General features: G+C 36.6%; 2 protein-coding genes across 5 annotated transcripts in view; both read right to left on the bottom strand.

Annotated features, from left to right (window-relative positions):
* LOC127414154 (proteasome activator complex subunit 4A) overlaps positions 1-10828 on the bottom strand; it is a 46930-nt gene extending 36102 nt beyond the window's left edge. For 2 of the 3 annotated variants that reach the window (XM_051651944.1, XM_051651946.1), the window contains exons 1-10: positions 10324-10828; positions 8687-8827; positions 8095-8211; positions 7086-7142; positions 5001-5045; positions 3477-3626; positions 2969-3032; positions 2791-2865; positions 2460-2582; positions 2164-2256 (exon numbers count right to left, since the gene is read on the bottom strand). In XM_051651944.1, coding sequence (XP_051507904.1) covers positions 2164-2256; positions 2460-2582; positions 2791-2865; positions 2969-3032; positions 3477-3626; positions 5001-5045; positions 7086-7142; positions 8095-8211; positions 8687-8827; positions 10324-10574 — 1116 coding nt within the window. In that variant the 5' untranslated portion in view covers positions 10575-10828. The remainder of the gene's footprint in view (positions 1-2163; positions 2257-2459; positions 2583-2790; positions 2866-2968; positions 3033-3476; positions 3627-5000; positions 5046-7085; positions 7143-8094; positions 8212-8686; positions 8828-10323) is intronic. The other variant, XM_051651945.1, reaches the window with a different exon arrangement.
* Positions 10829-15889: 5061 nt separating this feature from the next.
* The window catches only part of LOC127414157 (thrombospondin-2-like), a 30454-nt gene continuing 21590 nt past the window's right edge, over positions 15890-24753 (bottom strand). For both annotated transcript variants that reach the window (XM_051651951.1, XM_051651950.1), the window contains 6 exons: positions 24263-24497; positions 19882-20109; positions 19527-19798; positions 19137-19234; positions 18905-19044; positions 15890-18172 (listed from right to left, as the gene is read on the bottom strand). In XM_051651951.1, coding sequence (XP_051507911.1) covers positions 18165-18172; positions 18905-19044; positions 19137-19234; positions 19527-19798; positions 19882-20109; positions 24263-24497 — 981 coding nt within the window. In that variant the 3' untranslated portion in view covers positions 15890-18164. The remainder of the gene's footprint in view (positions 18173-18904; positions 19045-19136; positions 19235-19526; positions 19799-19881; positions 20110-24262; positions 24498-24753) is intronic.

Below are 24753 nucleotides of genomic sequence, written 5' to 3'. Positions count from 1 at the left end.
CCAGCCCAATGACACCACAGTAACTGCTCGAATCTCTGCCTGTTTGGCAGACATCTTGGCCTGGATGAAGGAACACCCCCTACAACTTAACGCAGCCAAGACCGAAATCCTTGTCTTTCCAGCCAACCTTGCTGTTGAACACAACATCACCGTGCAGCTAGGTTCAACTACAGTAACGGTCAGAAATATAGGGGTGACCATTGATAACAAACTAAATTTCACAGACCACATCTAAAGGCCGCACGATCATGTAGATTTACACTCTACAATATCATGACGATAAGACCCTTCCTCTCTGAACATGCCACACAACTTGTTCAGTCACTTGTCATAACTAGACTGGACTATTGTAACGCTCTCATTGCAGGCCTCCCTGCATGTGCAATTAGACCCCTGCAAATGATCCAGAATACAGCAGCACATCTGGTCTTTAATGAACCAAAGAGAACGCATGTTACACCACTCCTTGTCTCTCTTCACTGGCTGCCGGTTGATGCATGTATCAAATTCAAGGCTCTGATGCTGGCATACAGAACATTCACTGGGTCTGCTCCAGCATACCTAAAATAATTTCTGCAAAGCTACGCACCCACTAGAAGCCTGCAGTTGGCTAAGGAGTGTCGCCTTGTTGTACCAACACAAAGAGGCACCAAAACACTTTCCCGGACTTTCGGCTTCATCATACCATGTTGGTGGAATGACATTCCCAACTCCATCCATGAAGCTGACTCACTTTCTGTCTTCAACAAACAGCTAAAAACATATCTTTTCCATGAGCACTTAACCAGTCACAAAAAAAAAAAAAAAATGCTGCATTTAATCTGTTTTGAATACTACTATTCTGATGCTAGTGAAACTTTGTAATATGGCACCTTTCGCATCATTGTCTCCTTAAGATTATTTGCTTATGTTTTCCTCAATTTGTAAGTCGTTTTGGATAAAAGCATCTGCCAAATGAATAAATGTAAATGTAAGTGAAAGGTACTTTCTTCTAATTTTGTACTGTCTCGTAAGACGTCACGTAACAAAAACGACACAAAACAGTGAAACTAATATTATTAAAGGAATAGTTCACCAAAAAACGAAAATTCTCTCTTCATTTACTCTCATCATTTACACCCTCATCCCATCCCAGATGTGTATGACTTTCTTTCTTCTGCTGAAGATTTTTAGAAGAATATCAGAATATCTCAGTTCTGTAGGTCTATTCAATGCAAGTGAATGGTGTCCAGAGCTCTGAAGGTCCAAAAATCATATAAAGGAATCATAAAAGTAATCCATATGACTCCTTTGGTTAAATTCAAGTCTTAAGAAGCGATATGATAGGTGTCAGTGAGAAACAGATCAATATTCTTTTTTTTTTAAACTATAAATCTCCATTTTCATTTTCACTTTCACATTCTTCCTTTGTTTTTAGCAATTCACATTCTTCGTACGTAACACCACCTACAGGGCAGGGAGGAGAATTTATAATAAAAAGAAAGTCAAATATTGCCCTGTTTCTCACTCGAACCTATCATTTTGCTTCTAAACACATGGATTTAACCACTGGAGTTGTGTGTATTACTTTAACGCTGCCTTTGTGTGCTTTTTGGAGCTTCAAAGTTCTGTCCACCATTCACTTGCATAGAATGGACCAACAGAGCTGAGATATTCTTCAAAAAAATCTTTATTTGTGTTCTGCAGAAGAAAGAAATTCATACACATCTGGGGTGGCAAGATGGTGAGGAATTGATGAAAGAATTTTCATTTTTGTGTAAACAATCCTTTTAAAAGGATGGTCCAGACTCTAAATTCTGATTGGATGAGCCACATTCCAAGCTTTTGTAAAATAGTTGATCTGCTTAATTCTTTATATAAATCTGGCAAGTTGCGACATTGCACAGCAACCGTAAACAACTAAACTCCACTTTGTGTTTTGAAGTCCTTGCATGTCTTGACTTGTTTGGGGACACATAACATTGTGCATTTTAAGATTTCCATGTTTATTTGTTGTTCTTGTAGTAATAATGCAAAGCACTCCTGCTAACTGATAGCAGTACATGATGCCATGTACCGTCATACTGCCCAGCCCCTTTTCAATACATGAAAATTGTTGAATAATTTGTTGCACACTAGTCATTATGAGAGCTCTTATTCAGAGTTCTCTGTTGTGTGACTCACCAGCCAGCGGCCATGGTTAGAAGGGTAGAAAAATGAGGCAATACTGTTGAAAAAGCCACTGAGCTGAGTCTGGGTCTGCTTGCTGGGCCCTCCCTATAATACAATGACACTCATACATGAACCAAGATCACAGCACATGAGACAATTAAAAACAGATTTCTGCTTACGATCCAGAATAGATAATGTCAAAAAGATGAAAATTCATTACACTACTGGTTTCATCACAGAATTAAAGGCATGTCAATCGCAATTAAAAGCACATTTTTCAAAGGGAGGTGCTGAAATTTTACACTGACCAGCAATGCAGAAATCCAGATGACCACATGACTGATGTCGTAAGCATTTGTCAAATATCTAGACACCAGCATCTGGCTAGATCCCACAGGAAGATTAAGACTTCTCAGAATCCTAGTGAATATCTGCAAACAAATGTAAGAATGTGAGAAACACAATAAGAAAGATTTACAAAGTATCATGCTCTCTCGAACACTGAATCAGATCTGGACTGTATGGCCTACAGTGCATGAGTGTCTGAACATGAAAAAAAAGAAACCTTATGATACTGAAAACGGATGGTCTACTAATAATGCCCCTTCACAGCAAGTATCAAACAGGTGACCATCTCACCTTGGGTATATATGGGTCCCAATCTATGTAACCAATGTTGTCATTCGCCAGTCTTGCGAAAAGACTGACAAGATGCTGGAACAGAAAAAAAGGGGTTAATAATGATACTGTGACATCACTGAGGTTGCGCAGAACTCCACAGTTCAAAGTCGACAGTGTAAAGATCAGCTGTACTCACCACTTCCCAGCTTGGAAGATTCTGCACAGACACCCAGAGCTTTATCAAGTCATCAAACCAAAGTCTGTAGAAACACAAACGTCTTCACTAAATATCCATTTATGTGACAGAAAGTTCCAAGAAGACCATGAATTTATTTCTGGCACATTGCTATTTTGTATGTTTTAAGTGAAATATGAGGTGACGTAAAACAAAGTAAATCAAATATAAGATTTCTGTATTGGTTGCAGGCTTATGTAGTAAGGAAAATTGTTTGTGGTCTTTAGTTTGTACTCAGAATGTTTATATTTTATCACTATATTATACTCCTATCAAAATTAAACACCAAATATATCCATTATTTTATAATTCTTTATCACAATATATCATGACTGACCATCTAATCTGTTTAAAGCATTCTTCATTATATAGTCTATTTAACTCAGTCCAGTAGACAGATGAATGGGAGTGACTGTGAGAGGTAAAGCAGAATGTAAGTGTGTCTTAATGTGGTTCAGGCAGTGCTCACTTGAAGCCCTTGTCATGCAGCTCTCGGGGGAGAGTGGTGGGAAGGAAGAGCTCAAAATATCCCATCGCTCTCTGCATGGTGACATCAAACGGACACATCAGAGGTTTCCACTCGTCCAGCATCTCCTGTGTGGCTGATTCAGGGAAATATCTGTGCACACATACACACACGCATGCTTACTTGGCTACATAAATGAGAACATACCATAGACTGGCTTGTATCTGAATGCCCTGTGAAACTGTAAACTGCATAAACAAGCACTAGTTAATGTGCTTTCATAAAAGGATTACAGTCCGTCGGTCTTAGCCTTATCAAGACTCCCAAAATATACAGTTATTCACAACTCACATTGGTTCAGTCATCGACTGGCCAACTCATTAACAATCTGAAAATAGTGTCTTATCGCCACATTCTAAGAGTATGGCCTTCACTGACAAGACTCATGATAACCTTTTCTATAATCCCAGATGAGCCCGAGAGGAGCTTTTAGCATGCAGCCTCACATGGACTCACCCATGATAACTTTCTGTTTTAAAGAGAAAATAAAGCCATTATACCATTCAGAATGTCTTTGCCCCTGTCTTTTAATTTCTCTTAGAAATGTTAAAATAACCACTATAAAAGTAGGCAGTATTGCACAATCTTATCCCAATTACAATAATCTACTTTTGGATCTACTGTTGGAGGACATTACTGTCCTCTCTGACCTCATGTGGAAGTGGGATAGTATTGATCCTGGGTCACTTCTGTCTACCAGAGACGGGAAACTCCCACAAAGCCAAATTAGAATGTTAAGTAGAGTTACTGTATATAGTGCTGTGAGTTTGAAAGTGTTTGGGGTTTATTCAGCACTTTGCTAGTGAAACAAAAAGCTAATATCTGACATTATGTAATTCAAAATATAATGCAGATCTGCTAGCAATGCAAAGCATGCTTATCTAAGTAATGAATTAATACAAAAAAATATATATAATAAAAAATAAAAATGCAATTTAAAGTATTTAAATAAATGTACCTAAAGGGGTGTTTTCATAAGGAATTCAATTTTACTTAAGCAATCATATTGCTTAAGACGACATTAATTTAACCACTAGAGTCATATGAATGACATTTATGCTGACTGTCTGTGCTTTTTGGATCTTCAGAAGTCTGATCACCATCCACTTGCATTTTAAGGACCTACTGAGCTGAGATATTTTTTTTATTTTTCTTCAAATGTGTTCTGCTGAAGAAAGAAAGTCATACACACCTGGAATATCACGAGGGTGAGTAGATAAGAGAATTTTCATTCTTGGGTGAACTATCCCTTTAAATGTCATATCATACAAGAGGTAAACAAATAAAGTGTGTGAGGCTCAGAGCCTTTTGGTTACAGTGCCCAACGATTTTAATATAGATTTTTTAAATTGTTGTAAATTTGCAATGATTTTAGTAATACTACTAGTATCTAATGAATTAGTAAAAGTAATTCTGCATGAAGATATTCATCTGCCACAACAAAATGAAACAGAAGAATGTACTTACGGCCTGCAGTTCTTGATTAAGGCCTTTAAAACTGCTTCCACTGAGCTGCAAATGGAAAAGACACTTTAAAGTGACTAACTCTGAAAACACCTGCAGTTTCTAATTCCATGCAAACAATTCTACTATGAACAAGTTCAACACACTAGTGCTGTTAGTGGAGAGCGATTCATGCATTACAAATCTCTCTTTTCATAAACCCATCTTAACATCCACCATAAAGGAAAGCACTGGTGAGGCCAGTGGCAGAGGAACCATTGGGAAATTGAGTCTTTAGTTTATCAGGTTAGTTGTCTTTGATCAAAGCTGTGCAAGGATGGACATATTAGGGTCTGACTGGCCATCTGTGACCTAAATGCTGTTTAGAAGCAGGCCAACAAGGCTCTTTTTAAGTTTATAAATACCCTTCTCCTGCATCTAAAGTGCATGGATTAATTCATGAAATTCTGACCTTCAAAACCAACACATCAAATCACATTCACCACATGATGAAACCCACCAAACACATGCACCATAAATTACACAGCTAACAAATGTAAACAAGCCTTTGAGTGTCACCAAAACTGCAGATAAATGACACCCAGACAGGGCCCCTTAATCTGATTGCTTTTGTTTTTAAATAGGCCAAAGAAATCTTTCACCTTGACTCAGAAAGTGGAAAGAATGTGACCTTCAGCAGGGATTCACTGTTGCAGCCCATGTAGTGGGAGCCAACAAGGACACTGGAGTATCAGATGTCTACATAGAGGAGCGGATGCTACAAACAGACTGAGCACTCGAGAACAATGTACAATACAATAATGTGTTGGCGTGCCATTGAATTGTGTGAGAGCGGACAGAAGCGACCCACTAACAGCATTGGGTTTGACAATTTAAGTCCAACAGCCTGTGTCAAGGTGCCAGTGTTTTTTGCAATGTGACATGCACAGTAGTTTTTCATCATTAAAACGTTTTATAGAAAAAGAAATTAAAGGAATATTACGGGTTCAGTAAAGTTAAGCTCAATCAACAGCATGTGTGGCATAATGTTGATTCTTTTTTTTAAAAAAAGCAAAAAATCAGGTTACAGTGGGGCACTTACAATGGAAGTGAATGTGGCCAAGTTTTAAATGTTAAAATACTCACTGTTTCAAAAGTATAGTAGCAAGATGTAAACAATATCCATGTTAAAATTATTTTAGTGTGATAAAATCGCTTACTAACCTTTTCTGTGTAAAGTTATTGCCAATTTTACAACTTTGTTACCATGATGATGTAGTCAACAAACCCTAAAGCGACAGAAAAATTACGATTTAAACAACTTCACAGCTCAAATAATACATGAGTTTTAACAGAAGAATTAATGTAAGTGCTTTTATAAAATTATAAGGTTCACATTTCTGCCTTTAAACCCTCCAAAATAATTTAGTATACCTCATTGTAACCTTGATTTTTGCTTTTCTTTTAAAAAAAAAAAAAGGAGAGGGACGAGTTGAAATTCTTTTTTGTGGTAATCAACATTATGCCAAAAATGCTGTCGATTGAGCTTAACTTAAATTGAACTCGGAATATTCCTTTAAAATTTAATTGGATAAATATATTTAAAATTATATACACCCAAATGAGATGAAGACACCACTCATATATTTAGCCTAAAAACATCAATAATAATAATAATAACAATAAAAGGAATGTTTACTTTATTTACTTAATTGGAAGTTTGATACTCTGAATTTTATAAATTTGTTTGTGATGTCAAATAAAAACAACAATAACAGAAATATGTAAATCCTCTGCATTTAAGTATTAATGTAATTTATAATGCATTAATATAATGTTTTATATTAATTTATTAAGTATTAATTAATACAAACATAAACAGTGGAAATGATATATACATATACATATAAAGAAAAACAGACAGCTCCAATGTCAAGTAGAAGCACCTAATAAACAAAAACTTCATGCATCCACACCAATAGGAGTCAGTATAAAGTCAAACACCACCAGGACAAAAAAAAAAAAAAAAAAAAAGGAGCCAACAAAATGTAAACAAAAAATTACTGAGTGCACCTTTAATATATTGACACAAAGTAACATGGTTCTTACCACCTCTGAGCAAGTTTAACGATTAAGTACTTAGAGGAAGAGCGTGGCCGCAGAGAACTGAACATGAAAGGGAAAGAAAACACAGGTACACTCTCAGCACTTCCTCCTTATTAAGCCAACATTTCTTTATGTGATGCTCAACATCAGCACCAGTTCTAAGAACTAAGAGGACAGAGCATGCCACCTGTGACAGGCAAGCAGCTGGAATGGACGTTATTAAGGTGACTGCATGTGACTAATTGTTGAAGCACATGTTGTTGGCAAGCCTGTTTTATACAGTAGATATCAGATGCATGTAACAAAGGTAGATAAGATTTTTAGAAAAATATCTCTGCTCTATATGTCCATACAATGCAAGTGAATGGTGACAAAAACTTTGAAGTTCCAAAAAGCACATAAAGGCAGCATAAAGGTAATCCATAAAACTCCATTATTTTAATCCATGTCTTCTGAAGCAATCCTGTTGGTTTTGGGTGAAAACAGACCAAAATGTAACTCCTTATTCACTATACATCTTGCCATTGCAGTCTCTAGGCACGATCGTGATTTCAAGCTCGATTACACTTCCTAGTGCTTGACACATGTAAAGGCCACTAGATGGTGCTAGGGAGCACCAATGAGACCACAGATGTCAAGATTTATAGTTTAAAAAGAGTTACATTTTGGTCTGTTTTCACTCAAAACCGATTAGATCCCTGGATTAAACCACTGGAGTCTTATGGATTACTTTTATGCAGCATTTATGTGCTTTTTGGAGCTTCAACATTTTATTCACCATTCGCTTGCATTGTATGGACCTACAGAGCTGAGATATTCTTCTAAAAATCTTTGTTATGTTCTGCAGAATATAGAAAGTCACACATTTGGGATGGCATGAGGGTGAGTAAATGATGAGAGAATTTTCATTTTTGGGTGAACTATTCCTTTAAAGGGATAGATAGATATTGCTGCTGTAATCCACTTTTCAATAATGTCCCAGCTGAACAGTTTAAATGGGAAATGCATGTACCTGGGAAACCAGTTCAGGCCGAGGTGCTCTGTCTTAGAGTACAAGATCCTGTCCTGCAGCTCATAAAGGGGTCGCCATGGCAATTCCAAATCATCTCTTGAAAGCAGCTCTTTCTTCCTGGAAGACAAAACAATTTAAATGAACAATTGTTTTGCTACTTTTTATTCGCAAATCATGCTGCAGTATAATGTGAATATTGTCATGGCTAATATGGTAGTCCCTGACATTTAAAGTCAATCAGCATCCAGGACTGTAACTGTACGTTTTTTTTTAACTGTAGAAGCGCATTTACTACATGTATGTACTGATGTATAATTTGTCAACACTATTAACAATTCTGAACAGCAGACTACATAGTAAATGTTAAGTCAGACTATATAAAAGTGAAGTCAGGCCCATTGGTGGGGTAAATGAGCTTCAACAGGTTAATGATAGAATAATAATAGAATATTTTGCCACATCTATAGGCATGGCTAAAAAAATGTCAGATTACTACAGAAATGCTCCACACTAGTGACATCATCTCAGTGCCTCCAATGTTGATGTCATTCCCAGGGGACCTAAGTGAGCTCAAGTAAAAAGTCAATAATACTTTAGAAGGCTGATGAGAAGACGGGCAAAGCTCTGCATCATGCTGATCTCCAGTTTGGGGATGGTGACCAGCTCATAGACCAGCTTAACAAAGAGCACATGGTCCTCTTTGCTGAATTTCCTCCCATATAATCGCATGTACCTGAAAGACAAGGAAGGATTTTTGGGGGTTAAGTATTAAAATGATAAAATCTCAGTTCATTTAAACCTTGTGTAACCTCCATTGACAGTAATGATGGTGAGCCATCTGGTGTGAAACAAATGGGTAGTTCAATTCTTGCACATCAAGTGTACTGATGATTAAAATAAAGATTTGAATTTGGATTGCCCTTTAAATTATGTCAGCTTGGATATACTTATTCGTGTGATTGTTGAAAGTTATAAACAATACCTTAAATTAAATAATTTTAATGACATGATTTAGGTCAAGTTGTTGAAGCTTACTTTCCATTGAAAAAGAAGTTGACTCATGTCTGACCTGACACAAAAGCATAAAATAGGTCAGACCTGGATACCATCATTTCCATGCTTGGGTTGGCAATGCTTGTGGTTTGCCAAGAGTGTGTTTTGGGATGTTCTCTAGATTGGCTTTGATGAAGAAAGAACTGTCCTAAAAACCTAACCTTTGCACACACATAGACCACAGCCAGTGCAAACACTGAGACCATGACTAAGGTCATCGGAGGATCTCCAAACATGGGATTGGCATGAATGCTGGGTTTAAAAAGCAGACAGTCAAACTGGAGAGATTTAGAGAACTCAGAAACTTTCAATGACAGTGATTGTGATTTTAACTGCTGTAATCCACAAGTTCCATTAATATTTTTCTAAGGAAGAATTTAGGTGTCTTGATTTACCCATATGCCTGGATGACACTCAGTACAGTATTTCTGTGCATGTTTGTTTACTGTTTACAGAGCCCTGTATTGCATCTCATAGAGTCACACGTTGTCTGACATCAGTGACAGTTTGTGCTTGTTGTGCTCTTAAAATAGCATTGAGTGGGGAAAACATGACAAGTCATTTTGCAATGGAAAAAATAGGGCTTGTTACAATCTAGTCAATTCCTTTGCTCAATGAAGGTTCCAACCAATGACTGCATCTTTTATATCATACGGTTTAAATAATCAAAACATCATGCTGCTGGCAAAGTAAACTATTTATATGTCAATAATCGGTAATCAGTTATTAACAAATATTAACATCAACAAGGTAATCGATAACCCCAGGGCAAAATCTCGAACATGCATCATTCTCAAAGCGATCACATTTCACACCCTGTAGTTTTTCTTTGTTTGAACAATAACACATAAGTGTAAATAAATGACCCTGAAACAGTCATTCACTACGCATGCGCGGCACCAGTCAGAGCGCATCTCGATTAGCGCACTATTTAAAACGTAGGTATTTTTACCTGCTTTATCCTGCTAAATACAAAGGGGTCATTCAGTGCTTCCTCTAACAGTGAATTTAAATAGGAACATCACATTTTAAGGTTATGTCAAGATGGAAAAGAGCATTTATTAAGATTATGATTAATTATCTTACAAACGCTAGTAACAAAACAAAACATTTTTGGTAGATATAACTATCCGGGTGAATTCAGGATAATGTTGGATGAACCTCCCAAATACTTACGTGGAAAGTTTCCTTGTCCAGAATAAGACACCTGGCCATATCTCTCTGAGCTGGACGGCTCGGCCGAGGTTTCCTTTGATTTGTGCCAAGATTTCATTGGACTCCTCGTCTAATTTGTCCTTGTAAGGCAGTAGCTTGTTGTAAACAATATCTTTTTGTGGAACAAACCCTAATAGTTCGAATGCCTCTTTTTTCATATTACACTCCCCCAAATGTGGCTCCTCCACTTCGATTATATTAGAAATAGTCATGAACAAAATATATATATTTCAAATAAAGATGAGCTTCTGAGATGGGAAGATAATTATTTTAGAATTACAGAATTATTGTAAACGTCAAAACCACAATAGAGTACTAATATCTTGTTGGAAGACGCGCACTATCATCGGTCGTGTCGTTTCTGAACTCTCGAAAAAAAATGTGCACTTCTTTAAAGGACAGCTTGTTGTCATGCATCTTACTTCTTCCATACGAGCGCTCCATGTATTCGTTTCCATTCAGTCACACATGCCCCAACTCCACCCTCCTCACTGTGCGTCACTTCCACCTGACCGCGTGAGTGCACAATGTGTACGCATTTTTTGTTGCTATATAAACAATACAACATATAAATAAATAAATAAATACAATTAAATACAATTAAAAATTAAAATTTAAAAATAGTGCATAGGCACAGATCCAAGAAGAGGGTATTAAGACTTGTCACTGTTGTCGGAACAACAAATCCTACTTATCCTACTATGGATACGGCAGTGCTCATGACTGTGAATTGTCTCATGCCGATGTTGTTTAACATTGATTCCAACTGTGAAAAGAGGTTCTGAAAATATATATATTTTTTAATGTATTATTATTATTATTATTATTATTATTATTATTATTATTTATGACTGTATTGTTTTTAAACTGGGATATTGGATGTGAAGTAGGCCTATAATTTTTAAGTGTTAAGCCTTTGTGGACAAGGTTACTACTTCAACACCTAGCTTTAGGCTTTTCTGTATTGATATACATTTATTTTATGATTCCTGTGTTCTACCTCAAAAAAAAAAACAAAAAAAAAAAACAATATATATATATATATATATATATATATATATATATATATATATATATATTCAAATAATTATTGATTCATTGAACTGTTCAAGAGTGTTATCTGAAGGTGTTTTATTTATTTATTTATTTATTTGTATTGTTTTCCATTTTGTAATTTAATGTTTTATTAGGCTAACTCTTCTGTACTGTTTCTAAATAATAATAAAAACAACATCAACAAGAACAAAATTCTACTGTAATGTTTTGCTTATGAAAATTAATAGTTATGCTGCTTTGCGCCCTTCCTATGGGAATGCGTTTACAACCCTGTACCATAGTAAGAGTCGTAAATTAGTTCCTCAATGTGGCAAAAAAAAAAAAAAAAAAAAAAAAATCTCGATATGGCGCAGTTGACACATAAAAAAGACAAGAACTCTTATGATGTTGCTTTAACGTAGTTTTCTTTCAAAATAATAACATGTATTTATGATTCTTGGTTAATTAGGTAGTAGCTTTATTACTCTGTCATGATTGCGCAGCCATTACGATCTGTTGACATCTGTGCCAACGTGTGATTACTCAAGAGCCCAGTCCATCGGATCTGTAAACAAGAAGGTCTCAAACAGCACCTCGGAAGGTCAGCAAGTTAATAAGAAGACATGTGAGCCTGTGCACATGTGACTGGTCTTTACATTTAGCTCTACAGTAGCTATAAAGTTCAGCAGATTTGTTTTCATCACAAAACAGCTACGTGGTGTGATGCTGATAAAAGTCTACAATCCTTATGCCAGAAAGAGAAGAGTTGACAACAGCCACATTTCATAATATAACCATTTTATCACTGTATTTGATTGCGCCAGAAAGCAAGGTATTACTTTATTAAATACGGTAATTTATTAAATTGTATTAATATTAAATACGTATTTCAAGCGTTTCAATAAGGTAAAAAATGTATTATTATTATTATTATTATTATATTTATATTTATAAATGTGCTTGTAACACACATTCACATACATACAGGAGTTTTAGGGAAAATAAATATTTTCCAGTAGAGGTCGTCATTGTACAGGTAATCTACTTGCCTCTGTAACACATTCACAAAATGTACTAGCCTGGTTATTTCTCTTGACAATTGTGCTAGAGTGCAGTACTGTTGAGTTCATTCATCCATTTGCAGTCAGTGATGTTCTTTTTCAACATCCCCTAATTCACTGACCTAGTGTGCTAGTTAAGTTCTTCCTTAAAGGGATAGTTCACCAAAAATGAAAATTCTCTCATCATTTACTCACCCTCATGCCTTCCCAGTTGTGTATGACTTTCTTTCTTCTACTGAACACAAAACAAAGGTTTTTAGAGGAATGTCTCAGCTCTGTTGGTCCATTCTATGCAAGTGAATGGTGGCCAGAACGTTGAAGCTCCAAAAAGGACATAAAGGCAGCATAAAAGTAATCATTACGACTCCAGTGGTTTAAACCATATCCTCTGAAGATATATGATGGGTGTTGATGAGAAACAGATCAATATTTAAATCCTTTTAAACTATAAATTCTCCTCCCTGCCCTGTAGGTGGCGATATGCACAAAGAATGCAAATTGCCAAAAACAAACAAAAAAGAATGTGAAAGTGGAGATTTATAAGCTGTGTCTCCTTTCGAAGCCTGCATGTTAGCTAGGACACGTCCTTTGAAGGCTGCAATATACCGAGCGTCCTCCTTTAAACAAGCTTTAAACCCGTTTAAACGAGATGGCCTTCATAGGACAAATGGAAACAGAACGTATCATGGTTGCTATGACAGCACGGCGCTCTTTAACAAGCACAAGCGCTTTAAGTGACAAGTGTCTTTGGAAGGGAGTGTATGAGGTACATTTTAGGAGAGTTATAATGATGTAGAGAGAAAAGGAAATAGATTTTATGGGTGTTTTTAGTCTATAATACTTTATTTTAATTATATATTACTATAATTATACATATTATATACTCTGCACCCGTCTACTGAGGTACTTCGTCTTGGGAATTAACATCATTTGAACATCATATTTTCGGGCAAATTGGCGTCATTTGTTTCAGACAAATGATGTTCAATTCCATTGAAGCAAAGAATTGTGGGTTGTGAGTGCCCACAAAGGATACACCTCATGCATCCTCCGAATTCCTGTGAAAGAAGGTCGCATTCAGAGTGTCCTACTCACGTTTCTGAAACGAGACAGCCTCGATGACGTATGCGGCTGACAAATGCGACCTCCGGAGGACGCAGCCTTTGAAACGAGACACAGCTATAGTAAAAAAAAATACAATAAAAAAGACATAAATATTTATGTTTCTCATCCACACCTATTATATCTCTACTGAATATATGGATTTAACCACTGGAGTTGTATGGGTTACTTTTATGCTGCCTTATGTGCTTTTTGGAGCTTCAAAGTTCTGGCCACCATTAACACGATTGAATGGACCTACAGACCTGAGATAGTCTTCTAAATATCTTCATTTGTGTTCAGCAGAAGAAAGTCATACACATCTGGGATGGCACGAGGGTGAGTAAATGATGAGATAATTATAATTTTGGGTGAACTATTCCTTTAACACAGTTTTAGTACAAATCATGTATACTAACAACTGATAAGACTGAATGTGTTTATTTTTTAGCAGTTAGACCATTAATATAAGATGTCCACAGACTTAAGAAAATAACTATTTGTCATTTTTCACAGAGCATAAAATGAAAAGGTATCTGCTTCATCTTTATTTAAATATACAGTCAGTGACTACTTGTCCATGTTTTGTCCATTTGTAGGAGTACACAGGCATCATGGGGGACTCACAAAATTCTGTCTAGCAGCAGTTTAGTCACAGTGGGAGGTCTTGCTCCTGTGCTGTGAAGGCACATGCTCCCATCAGTTGGAGAATCATTAAGTTCTGGAAAAACAGGGGTTTTGGCATGCCACAACTTGGGAGGACTAATTTATGAACATCCATGTTGCTCTGTTCTTTCTTCAAGACCTGACCTGATTTTAAATGATTCATTTTTAGAGTTATAACTTGATGGGCTGTACTGAACATGAACCTGATAAGGTCAATGTGCGAGTGGAGTCAGTCCAAGACTTTTCAGCCCCCTTGAGTCTAAGAACAAGCCTGAATGTCAAAGATAAACCCTTGTGTTTCAGTGTAACTGAGAAGCATTGGCAGAGCTCTCAGCTGAGTTTACTCAAGCAGTCACAAGTGCCAATGTCATAATGGTGCTGGTTTATGTTCAGGAGCGGAAAGCAGTTTGTTACTTCCCACGCAGGATACTGAACTTCCAGCCCAGTCCAGTGGAAACTACTTTATGTTTTCACATTTACATGTGATTATCCAGAATACTGAGAGATACCCTTCCCAAAATATCCAGGACTGTATGATCAGCTCCTTGACCCTTGCACCCAGACAAGCAAATATTTCTGACAGCAAACTGAAACTCAACCAGCAATGTCAAGCATAGCCACAATATTTACCCATCCGGCTGTAAAATGGCCCTTTCAGACTTCGAAAATGCTTTAGTCTGCATTTTTCCTTTCCTTTTCTTCAATGACATAACCAAGGAACATTGCTGACATCATAAGAAAGATGATTTCTATGGCCTAAAGTAAAATAACCAAAAATGTCCTTCAAGCGTTACAGGATGCCGTATCAAAATATTTAATTGTAAGACCTTCTTCCCTGAAAAACAAAATGAGATGTTGGGTAGAATGTTAGGGAGTGACAGCCTTAGTCACCACTCACTTGATTGTTGACTGAGTGCAAGTTTCTAACATTCTGCCTTACATTCTGTTGTGTTCCATGGAGGAAAAAAGTTAAATGGGTTTGGAACAACATGAGGGTCAGTAAACGATGACAGTATTTTCTTTTTTAGGTGAACTAATCCCAAAATCCTGGCCTGGTGACAAAAGTCTGTTAACTTATTTATATCTTTAAGACAGTTTCTGGCTTGTTAAAATGTGCATATTTATCTCTCTTTGGTCTAACCGCATTTACAGCATATCAGTGGTATCTTGGCATCTACTGTAGAGCAGCTGCAAGTCCCATAATGCCAATTGGTGTTTTGAAGTGGACTTTGAGATCAGAAAAGACTTGAAACCTTTAAAACGCAAGAAAAAAGTGGGCCAAAATTTGTGATGGGATTACAAAGGCCTATGGAAATGCAAAAAGGCGTGTACAAATGCGATGTAAACCATGGGAAAGAATGTAGATGGATAATGTCTATACGTATGTTGTTGAGGGATGTTTGTACAACAGTCATCTTTGTATGGAGCCATTCAATATTTTTATAATATTTTCGCATTAAAACTGAATGCACCTGTTGGGGGTAATTTTTAATGCTTTACGTTTGCAGCCCCTACTGCCACTCGTAACCTTTGAGGGAAATACGTGCAGTTGTTTTGAAATTATGAGAGTGAACATGGGAAATCATTGCTAGAACATAATTATATTGTTAAGGATGTACTGTACAGTATTTGGAAGGTTTCCAAAGCACCAGTCCTAAATGGAAAACTGTGTAAATTGTTTATTTAAGGAGAAGAAGAAAACAAAAAACAAAAAACAGAGAAATCTGTGAAAATAACAATGGTAGAAAACTTTACACGGTTTTCTTGGGATGTTGCTTAAAGGTGTAGTTAACCCACAAATTTAATTCTCTCATTATTTACTCACCCTCATGCCATCCCAGATGTGTATGACTTTCTTTCTTAAGCAGAACATAAACAAAGATTTTTAGAAGATAATCTCAGCTCTGTAGGTCCATGGTGAATAATGGCCAGAACTTTGAAGGTCCAAAAAGCACATAGGGTCAGCATGAAATTAATCCATACGACTCCAGTGGTTAAATCGCAAAAGCGATTTGATGGGTGTGGGTGAGAAGCAGATCAATATTTAAGTTCTTTTTTTTTTACTATAAATCTCCACTTTCACATTCTTCTTCTAATGTTTTTTTTTTGCGAATAGCATTATTTGCGCATATCGCCACAAACTGGGCAGGAAGGAGAACTTATAGTAAAAAAGGTCTTAAATATTGATCTGTTTCTCACCCACACCTATCATATCGCTTCTGAAGACATGGATTAGACCACTGGAGACTTTTTTTTATTTTCTCCCCTTTTCTCGCCAATTTGGAATGCCCAATTCCCAATGCGCTCTAAGTCCTCGTGGTGGCGTAGTGACTTGCCACAATCCGGGTGGCGGAGGAAGTATCTCAGTTGCCTCCGCGTCTGAGACTGTGAATCCACACATCTTATCATGTGGCTTGTTGAGCGTGTTACCACAGAGACGTAGTGCGTGTGGAGGCTTCACGCTATTCTCCACAACTCACCACGCACCCCACCGAGAGCGAGAACCATATTATAACGACCACGATGAGGTTACCCCATGTGACTCTACCTTCCCTAGCAACCGGGCCAATTTGGTTGCTTAGGAGACCTGGCTGGAGGCACTCAGCATGCCCTGGATTCGAACTCGTGACTCCAGGTGTGGTAGTCTGTGTCTTTTCTCGCTGAGCTACCCAGGACCCCACCACTGGAGTCTTATGGATTACTTTTATGCTGCCTTTGTGTGCTTTTTGGAGCTTCAAAGTTCTGGCCACCATTCATTTGCATTGTATGGACCAACAGAGCTGAGATATTTTTCTAAAAATCATTCACATCTGGGATGGCATGAGGGTGAGTAAATGATGAGGGAATTTTCAATTTTGGGTGGACCGTTTCTTTAAAATCAAAGGCATTGTACTTTCTTTTTCTTTTTTTTTTTTTACAAAATATGAAATATTGTTATGAAAAAAAAGACGAACACATAGATGAATCTTAAGGCTCAATAACATTCTGGACTGAATGAATAACATAATTTACATACAATGTATGTACTGATATATAAACTAGAGTCTCTGTCCTATGAAGTTTCATGTGTACTCCCATAACATTTTCTATGATAAAAAGCATAAAAAATAAGACACTAAAAGGTAAAGGTGGTTCAAAACCAGCAAGTTTGTGTTAAAGGTAGCAAATGCAGTGTGATATCAGGGGTCCAAAACAAAATACTCACATTTCCATCTCACATGTAGAAAACAATTCTATCAAGTACTGAATAATACAAAACTGCATAGGCATGAAGTTGCATCGTGAATGTCTATAAGCACAGCAATTAAAATCTTTTCAATCTCTCTTTCTGCAATAGTCAAATTTTGTCAGTGTTAACAAATAAATTAGTATTTACAATGTCTAGGTTCTGAAAGCACTACAACAAACTAGACATAAACTTGATACTGAAATGCAAGAGTCATATAAATACTATGATACAGTCTTAATATAAACATCTTCATCTCAAAGGTCTCTAAAACATTTATATGCTCAAACCCAAAGCCCCTGTTAGAATCGAGGGTTTTAGAAAAAGATGTGTCCATTACAAAAGCAAATCCAAAGAAAATGATGCACAATGTAACAATACACTCAACACAGGAAGTCAGAAAATTGAGGTTTGTGATTGGTTTTCCTAAAAATGTTGTAATATTTTGTGAAACAAACAAACACATTTTTGTTTTTCATGTTTTATTAACATTACACTTCTTTTAACTTGAGTGACAGCACAAAAGAGCTATCCCTATAAATGCGCTTGCGATATATGTTAATTCGTAATCCTCAGGATAGTTTTGGTTTGTTGGTCCGTTTCATTCTGTGATGTCTATAGATCTCCAAAGTCTTTGGTTTTTAGTGTTTTGTCAAAGTGTGCAAGTATGTTGTTGTGCTATAGTCTTTTACAGGTTCTGCTTCTTTTCTTGCTCAGTTATCTGAAAGGTAGAAAATAATTAAAAAAGTGGTATATAAGTTGGTATTGAATAAGCAGCCTATTTTTGTTTTTTTTGTTTTTTTGGTAATACAGGCCTTTCAGTTGCACTTTATTTTACAGTATGTGTACTTTCAGTATACTTAAAGTGTAATTACCCAAGAAAGTAGTGAATAATATTAGGTAACTACATGTACTTTTTATGGGTTAAGGTTAGGGTTGGGGTTAGGCTTAGGGTTAGTACCTAGTAAATTACTGTTGTTGTATAGTACGTAAATGTAGAACAGTACTGTAAAATAAAGTGCTACCAGACTTTTTTTTCACTAAGCAGTTTGTAAAACTGTCAACCTAATAATAATATAAAATATGCTAAATGTTTTAAAAATTAATGTTGAAATAAAATCAAACTCTGTCTCTTATGCCATTAATTACGACACAAGGTACCTCACCAGTGCTTTGTTTTGGGGGTTTCAACATTAGAGAAAGTGTTAAGTAGGTCTATACACATTATTCTTAGGGACCATTAAGAACGAACATGCTCTTGTGCTAAAAAAGCAAGATGCAAAGAATGGAGTAGAACGCAGGTGTGTCGAGAAATTTTTTAACAGATGAATTTATTTTTTAACTTTACACGCCATCTGAAAGACACTGAAAAGACAGCGAGATGCAGAAAAAGTTTGATGTGAATGGTCCCTTACACTTGCATGCTCAAGTTCTGTAATGCTAATCTACTCACCTAGACACTCGTACTTGAGGTCAGAGAAGTAAACTAGTTCCTGGGAGAACACAAACAGTCCTAATCTCCCTCCTGCAAATGACTTATCATAAACTGGCCCTGAGTCCGCCATGATCTGTTTCCCCTCATAAACCACCACTCTGGAGAAAAAAAACATAGATCTATTAACTCGGCAGGCTTTTTATAAGATCACTATGGCTGTCTGTGTGGTTAAGGGCTTTCTGTTCATCACCTGATGAAGCCTGTCTTGGGTCTGTGGATGAGATGCCACCTGTAAGCAGTGTAATCCTTCCAGCCGATATTCTTAGGGTCGTGCCACAATGTGCGGACCTGTCAAAGCAGATGCAGTGATTCGTTTGAGAAAAGCTTTTTATAAATGCTTACAGATGTCAACTATAAGCAGGCCCAGGCCGAAGAGAATGTGTGGAATTCTGCTAAATGGATTTATATGTTGCCAAAATGTGTTAAAAACATTTAATAATAGCTGAAAACATTACCAAATTAGCCAACAAACTTAGTAAAGAACACAACGGACAGGGGATGTGTAGAACTTTGTGAATGATTGGCGTTTGCACATGTCGATCCCATGTGTTCCTGATCATATCTGATGAGCGAGTCTCACCTGTCCAGGAGTGTCCCCTGTATGCCACAGGGCGTTACGCAGGTGCTCCCCTGTGCCTGTGGTGGAGTTGACCACTTTCAGAGAAACACCTGAGATGCCAAAGGCTTTTGAAGGCTTCTCTTCCCAGTATGTCTGTGTAATCTGCTTCCACATTACAACATAGAATCGCCCGCTTGACTGATAGCCAAACACAAACCCAGCATAATCGTCGTCTCTGTCAGTGTTGACATAGAAAGTGCCACTGAAGTCCACATTGATAAACTCATCAAAACCTAAAGAGTAATTAAGAAGACTCATTTATTAACAAAGTAAAAATCATATTCAGATAGACTGTTCTGAATGCTCACACACTCACCTACTGCAATACCAGGGTCAGAATTGGCAGTCTGAACCAACTCTTTGCCCTGATGTCTGACCACCCAGTTGGGATCAATTTGGGTAGTTCCTTTGGGGTCCAAATGCACCATCTGAAACTTGCGGAAGTCAGTGTTACTGATGGCATCATTCTCAGGGCACACGTCCAAAATGTCTGGAATGTTGTCATTGTCAAAATCGTCTTTGCACGCATCGCCTCTTCCATCCCCTGTGGGTAAACAAGATTAGATTAATTCATAATTAAAGTCAACATGAAGCACTGTTCGCAACCCATTTAACGTATTTCAGAGTGCAACAGAATATTCACAGAGAAAGACTGTAGAACGGGACTTGATTTTATCCATCAAGAATTGTTTGGATTGTGAAATATGGCTGTTATTTTCCAAAAATGAGCCAGGTAGATGAAAGGTAGGGGTTTAAAAGTAAAGCTGAAAATGAAAGTCATTTCAGGGGCGCAGCAAGTTTTTCCATTTGGTAATGTGAAGATTTTTTTTGTTCTATTTAGTAAATACTAGGGCTGTCAATCTATATAAAAAAAATAATTTAATTAAATATACTATGTGCCGATTAATTAATCGCATATCAATATTTACTGAGAAAGGCCCCCAAATAAAGGTAATTTAGAATAAAATAATTAAAATAATTATAAATAATATAATATAATAAATATAATAAATAGGTGTCAAATTTATTAATATTTCTAATCCAATTAATTACATGATGTGCCGATTAATTAATCGCATATCAATATTTACTGAGAAAGGCACCCAAATAAAGGTAATTTAGAATATAATCAATTAAAAAAATATTAATATAAAATGTAATAAATATTATAATTCAGATAATTAAAATACATTACATCATATACATATAAATTATTGTGGCGATAGACAAGTAAAGCATTTAAAGTGGCTTAAAAGTAACTTTCCTCTGCTCTATGTTTAATTGTTGGTCTCTGAACTCATGCATCAGATGGATGTTTTTGGAGCACTTCACTTTGTTTGCATCGCACCAACCAAATTGCTACCATTGCTCCGATGGTAGAGACATTCCTTATGGAATTTACGTACAGGTCAGCGGCATGATTAATTAAATAATACATCTTTTTTTTTAACACCTTATTTTTCATATAATTAATTGTTGAATCGACAGGCTTAGTAATTAAGTGAACTCATTAATCATGCACAATAAGATATTTAAAGGGATATTTCACCCAAAAATTAAAATTCACTCATCATAAGCACACTGTACGATTTTGGAAAGTCCTTTAAGATAGTTGCTTGTCAGACTGTATGATATGAACGCATTGATATCGCCATGGCACACTGTGCGACATTATGTCAGACTGCACGATACACATCGTAGCCGACTGTGGTCTCAATCGTCCCGATCAGCGAACGTGACTCACGTTACGGGAGTGTTGCGGAATAGAAGTGAAACGGTGAAATTTGCCCACCACAGAGGAGCATTTTTTTTCTCTCTGAAAGTCAGGACATCAGCATTTCCGTTGCTCTAATCACTCATCACGAGCATAGGCTAACATTTACAAGAAAGATGGATTTTGTCAAATAGGCCTATAATAAGACAGCCTGATCACAAATACAGAAAATTACAAATGTTGAGAATGAACGTGAGTGCGGGAGGTAGCTTACAGTAATAATAAGCTACCACAAGCAAATATTCATTGTGGAAATAAAAAGACTTGTGGCCTGAAAAATTACAAACTTTTCCGTTCACATTGGAGAAAACAAAAAAGGAGGGTTATAGTATGTCTTTCTCCTCGTTTAGATTAGTAACCTATAGGCCACGCAAAATTTCAAAAATTCATATAAGCTGATAATATATCACACTTGCAAATTCCCTATGGATGATGATGCACAAACATGACAGAGATTTCTATAACTGTATCCAACTGTATTTGCTGATTTGGATTGAAACGTTCCATAAATACTTACCAGTATAAACAGTTCAATCTCTCTATTTTATTTATTTATTTATTTATTTTTAAATAAAATTGGAGTGGTGTGAATCTTAACTAAAGAAGTTTACAGACATTTAAAGTACATTTATTAAAATAGTACTTAAAATAACATTGTAAAGAAAATGCATGATAAATGTAAAGAAAAACATTTGTAAAGAAAATGCAATCATTTATTTATTTTTGGTTTTATGGCCTAAGCTCTGTCTAATTCAGAGAATAATGCTTTCATATTGCTGAGGTGTTACACTTTTCTCCAAGTATTTTCTGCTTATTTATTTATTAAATTTTTTTATATAAAATGAAAAGAAGAAAAAACATTGAAAGTGCTTGAGTAGAGTGACAACTGGGCACAAATGTTGCTATGGTGGTGCAAACGCAGAGCAGGTTACTTTCCAAGTGAATTAGGGTGCGAGAGAGGAGCGGAATATCTCATCTGGCCGTCGTAATAGCAGTCACACTATACGGCTGCGATGCTAAATTTCTGACACTGCTAGAACTTCGTTGGAGGATCATCACAAAGGCTATTAATCGTCCATCTGTGAACATGTCACACTGAACGTTGTTAGACTGCCGATTTTGCCCTGCGACAGAAATCCTTTAGGATTCCCGAAATTTGTCTCAGACGGTAGAATCGTGGCTAAAATCGTATAGTGTATACCGGGCTTTACTCACCCTCATGCCATCCCAGATGTGTATGACTTTCTTTCTTCAGCAGAACACAAAGATTTCTAGAAGAATATCTCAGCTCTGTAGGTCCATGCAATGCAAGTGAATGATGATCAGACATTTGTAGCTCCAAAAATCACATAAAGGAAACATAAAAGTAATCCATACAACTCCAGTAGTTTAATCCATGTCTTCTGAAGTGATATAATAGGTGTGGGTGAGAACAGATCAAAATTTAAGTCCTTTTTTTACTCTAAATCTCCGCTTTCATTTTTACATCTGAAAGTCACATGTGGTGCCTGTTTAGTTTCACTTTCACATCTGAAAGTTAAAGTGGAGATTTAGAGTAAAAAAGGACTTAAATATTGTTCTGTTTCTCACCCACACCTACTATATCGCTTCTAAAGATTTGGATTTAAACACTGGAGTCATATGTATTACTTTTATGTTTCCTTTATGAGATCACTTGCATTGTATGGACCTACAGAGCTGAGATATTTTTCTAAAAATCTTCGTTTGCATTCTGCTGAAGAAAGAAAGTCATACATATCTGGGATGGTATGAGGGTGAATAAATGATAAGAGAATTTTCATTTTTGGGTGAACTATCCCTTTAACATATATTAAGAGAAATTAGTGACAATTTTGATTTCACATTGAATCAGTAGACCTGCTGAGGTTAAATCTTCAGTCCAGACGTTCTAATTAGAATCCAGAATTTTGCATATTATTGGTAGGAGATCTGTACAAAACCAAAAACACTTGGTACTTGTTATGTTTGCTTTTTTGTGTTATGTTTTTACATAAGCATATAAACTTTTGTGAGTAATACATTACTATTCAATACTGTATCTGATGGAAGTATGGATGAAAACTCCGCCTAGCATCCTAGTTCTCTCCTCCAAGCACAACAAGCAATCTCAGATGTCATTTACATGAACATGTGACTGGCTTCAATTGTGAAATCTATTAAAACCAGACTCTAGCACTAAAATATGATGGCAAAGTCAAGTAGGCTTTTGCACATAGGCCAACTCTTGCTAAAGTGTCTGTTTTTACAGGAGGAGTTGCTTTTCTCTCCTTGGAACCATCTTGACTCTCTCAAATAAGAAAAATCTAATGAGGTGAGAAAAGTATGTTACTATCTAACAACACCGACCTCTAACTGTACCTGTACTGTAACCTGTTTCCATTTTCCAACCAGCAGGAAAAAATTCAGGTAGCCCTTGCGAAATGTCACAGAGAGGTAATCACAGGCACCCTTCAGTAACTATCTGCAAATGGTGAGCTCACAAGAGGGTGACATCATCTGCTCTGACCCTGGTTACACTAAAATACATTTTCCAGCTCAAAACATGTTTAAATCTCACATGATGCAAAAGGGAAAACTGTGGCATAGTATATTGAACTTGTAAAAACATGAATAGATTGAAGATGATTGCTCTGACTCCTTGAAACTTTACAGATGTAAAGTTAGGCATGCTGTCGCAGGCCTGAAAGAAATTCCCATTTTAAGCCTTCTGTGAGCAAACAGAACGGGGAGCAAGTATATGTACAATTCTTGCCCTGATCTGAAGTCCCAGCATTTCTAACTGTTATTGGGAGCGTATGTTTGTGTAAATGTTCTTTCCACACTTTGTAGCAAGAGAAAATCTCTTCTAGTAACAGTATTTTAATTTACATGCAACTATAATCCAAGCAATACTATAATTTACCATCAGAGTCTAGTTGATCTTTGTTAGGCACCAGTCTGCAGTTGTCCTTATCATCAGGGATTCCATCATTATCATCGTCATAATCACAAGCATCTCCTTTCCCATCTTTGTCATGGTCAGCCTGGTTGGCGTTGGGAATGTAGGGACAGTTATCCAGGTTGTTCTGGTGGCCATCCTCATCGATGTCTTGATTGTTATCACACTGGTCACCAACCCGGTCATTATCAGAGTCAGACTGTCAAAGCGTGCAAATTACTCAGTTAAAGTGCTGTAGTGTCATTCTTACCATTACCAATATGAATCATGTACTGTATAGTAGTTGTTCAACTTGGTCATGACCGGAAACTGTTCAAAGGAGTGTTCTGATAGGGTCGTGGATGGACAGCAAGAAAATAAATAATACAATAGCAAAATAAATAGGCTTATTGGCTCAATAGTCTAAAAGGGAGTAGAAAGTGATTATTTAGTTGTAGATGTCAAATAATGCGTCC

The sequence above is a fragment of the Myxocyprinus asiaticus genome, chromosome 23 (assembly GCF_019703515.2).
Source record: "Myxocyprinus asiaticus isolate MX2 ecotype Aquarium Trade chromosome 23, UBuf_Myxa_2, whole genome shotgun sequence".
Taxonomy (NCBI): domain Eukaryota; kingdom Metazoa; phylum Chordata; class Actinopteri; order Cypriniformes; family Catostomidae; genus Myxocyprinus; species Myxocyprinus asiaticus.
The sequence above is the reverse complement of the archived record's forward strand: the minus strand, read 5'-3'. Positions and strand labels throughout refer to the sequence as shown.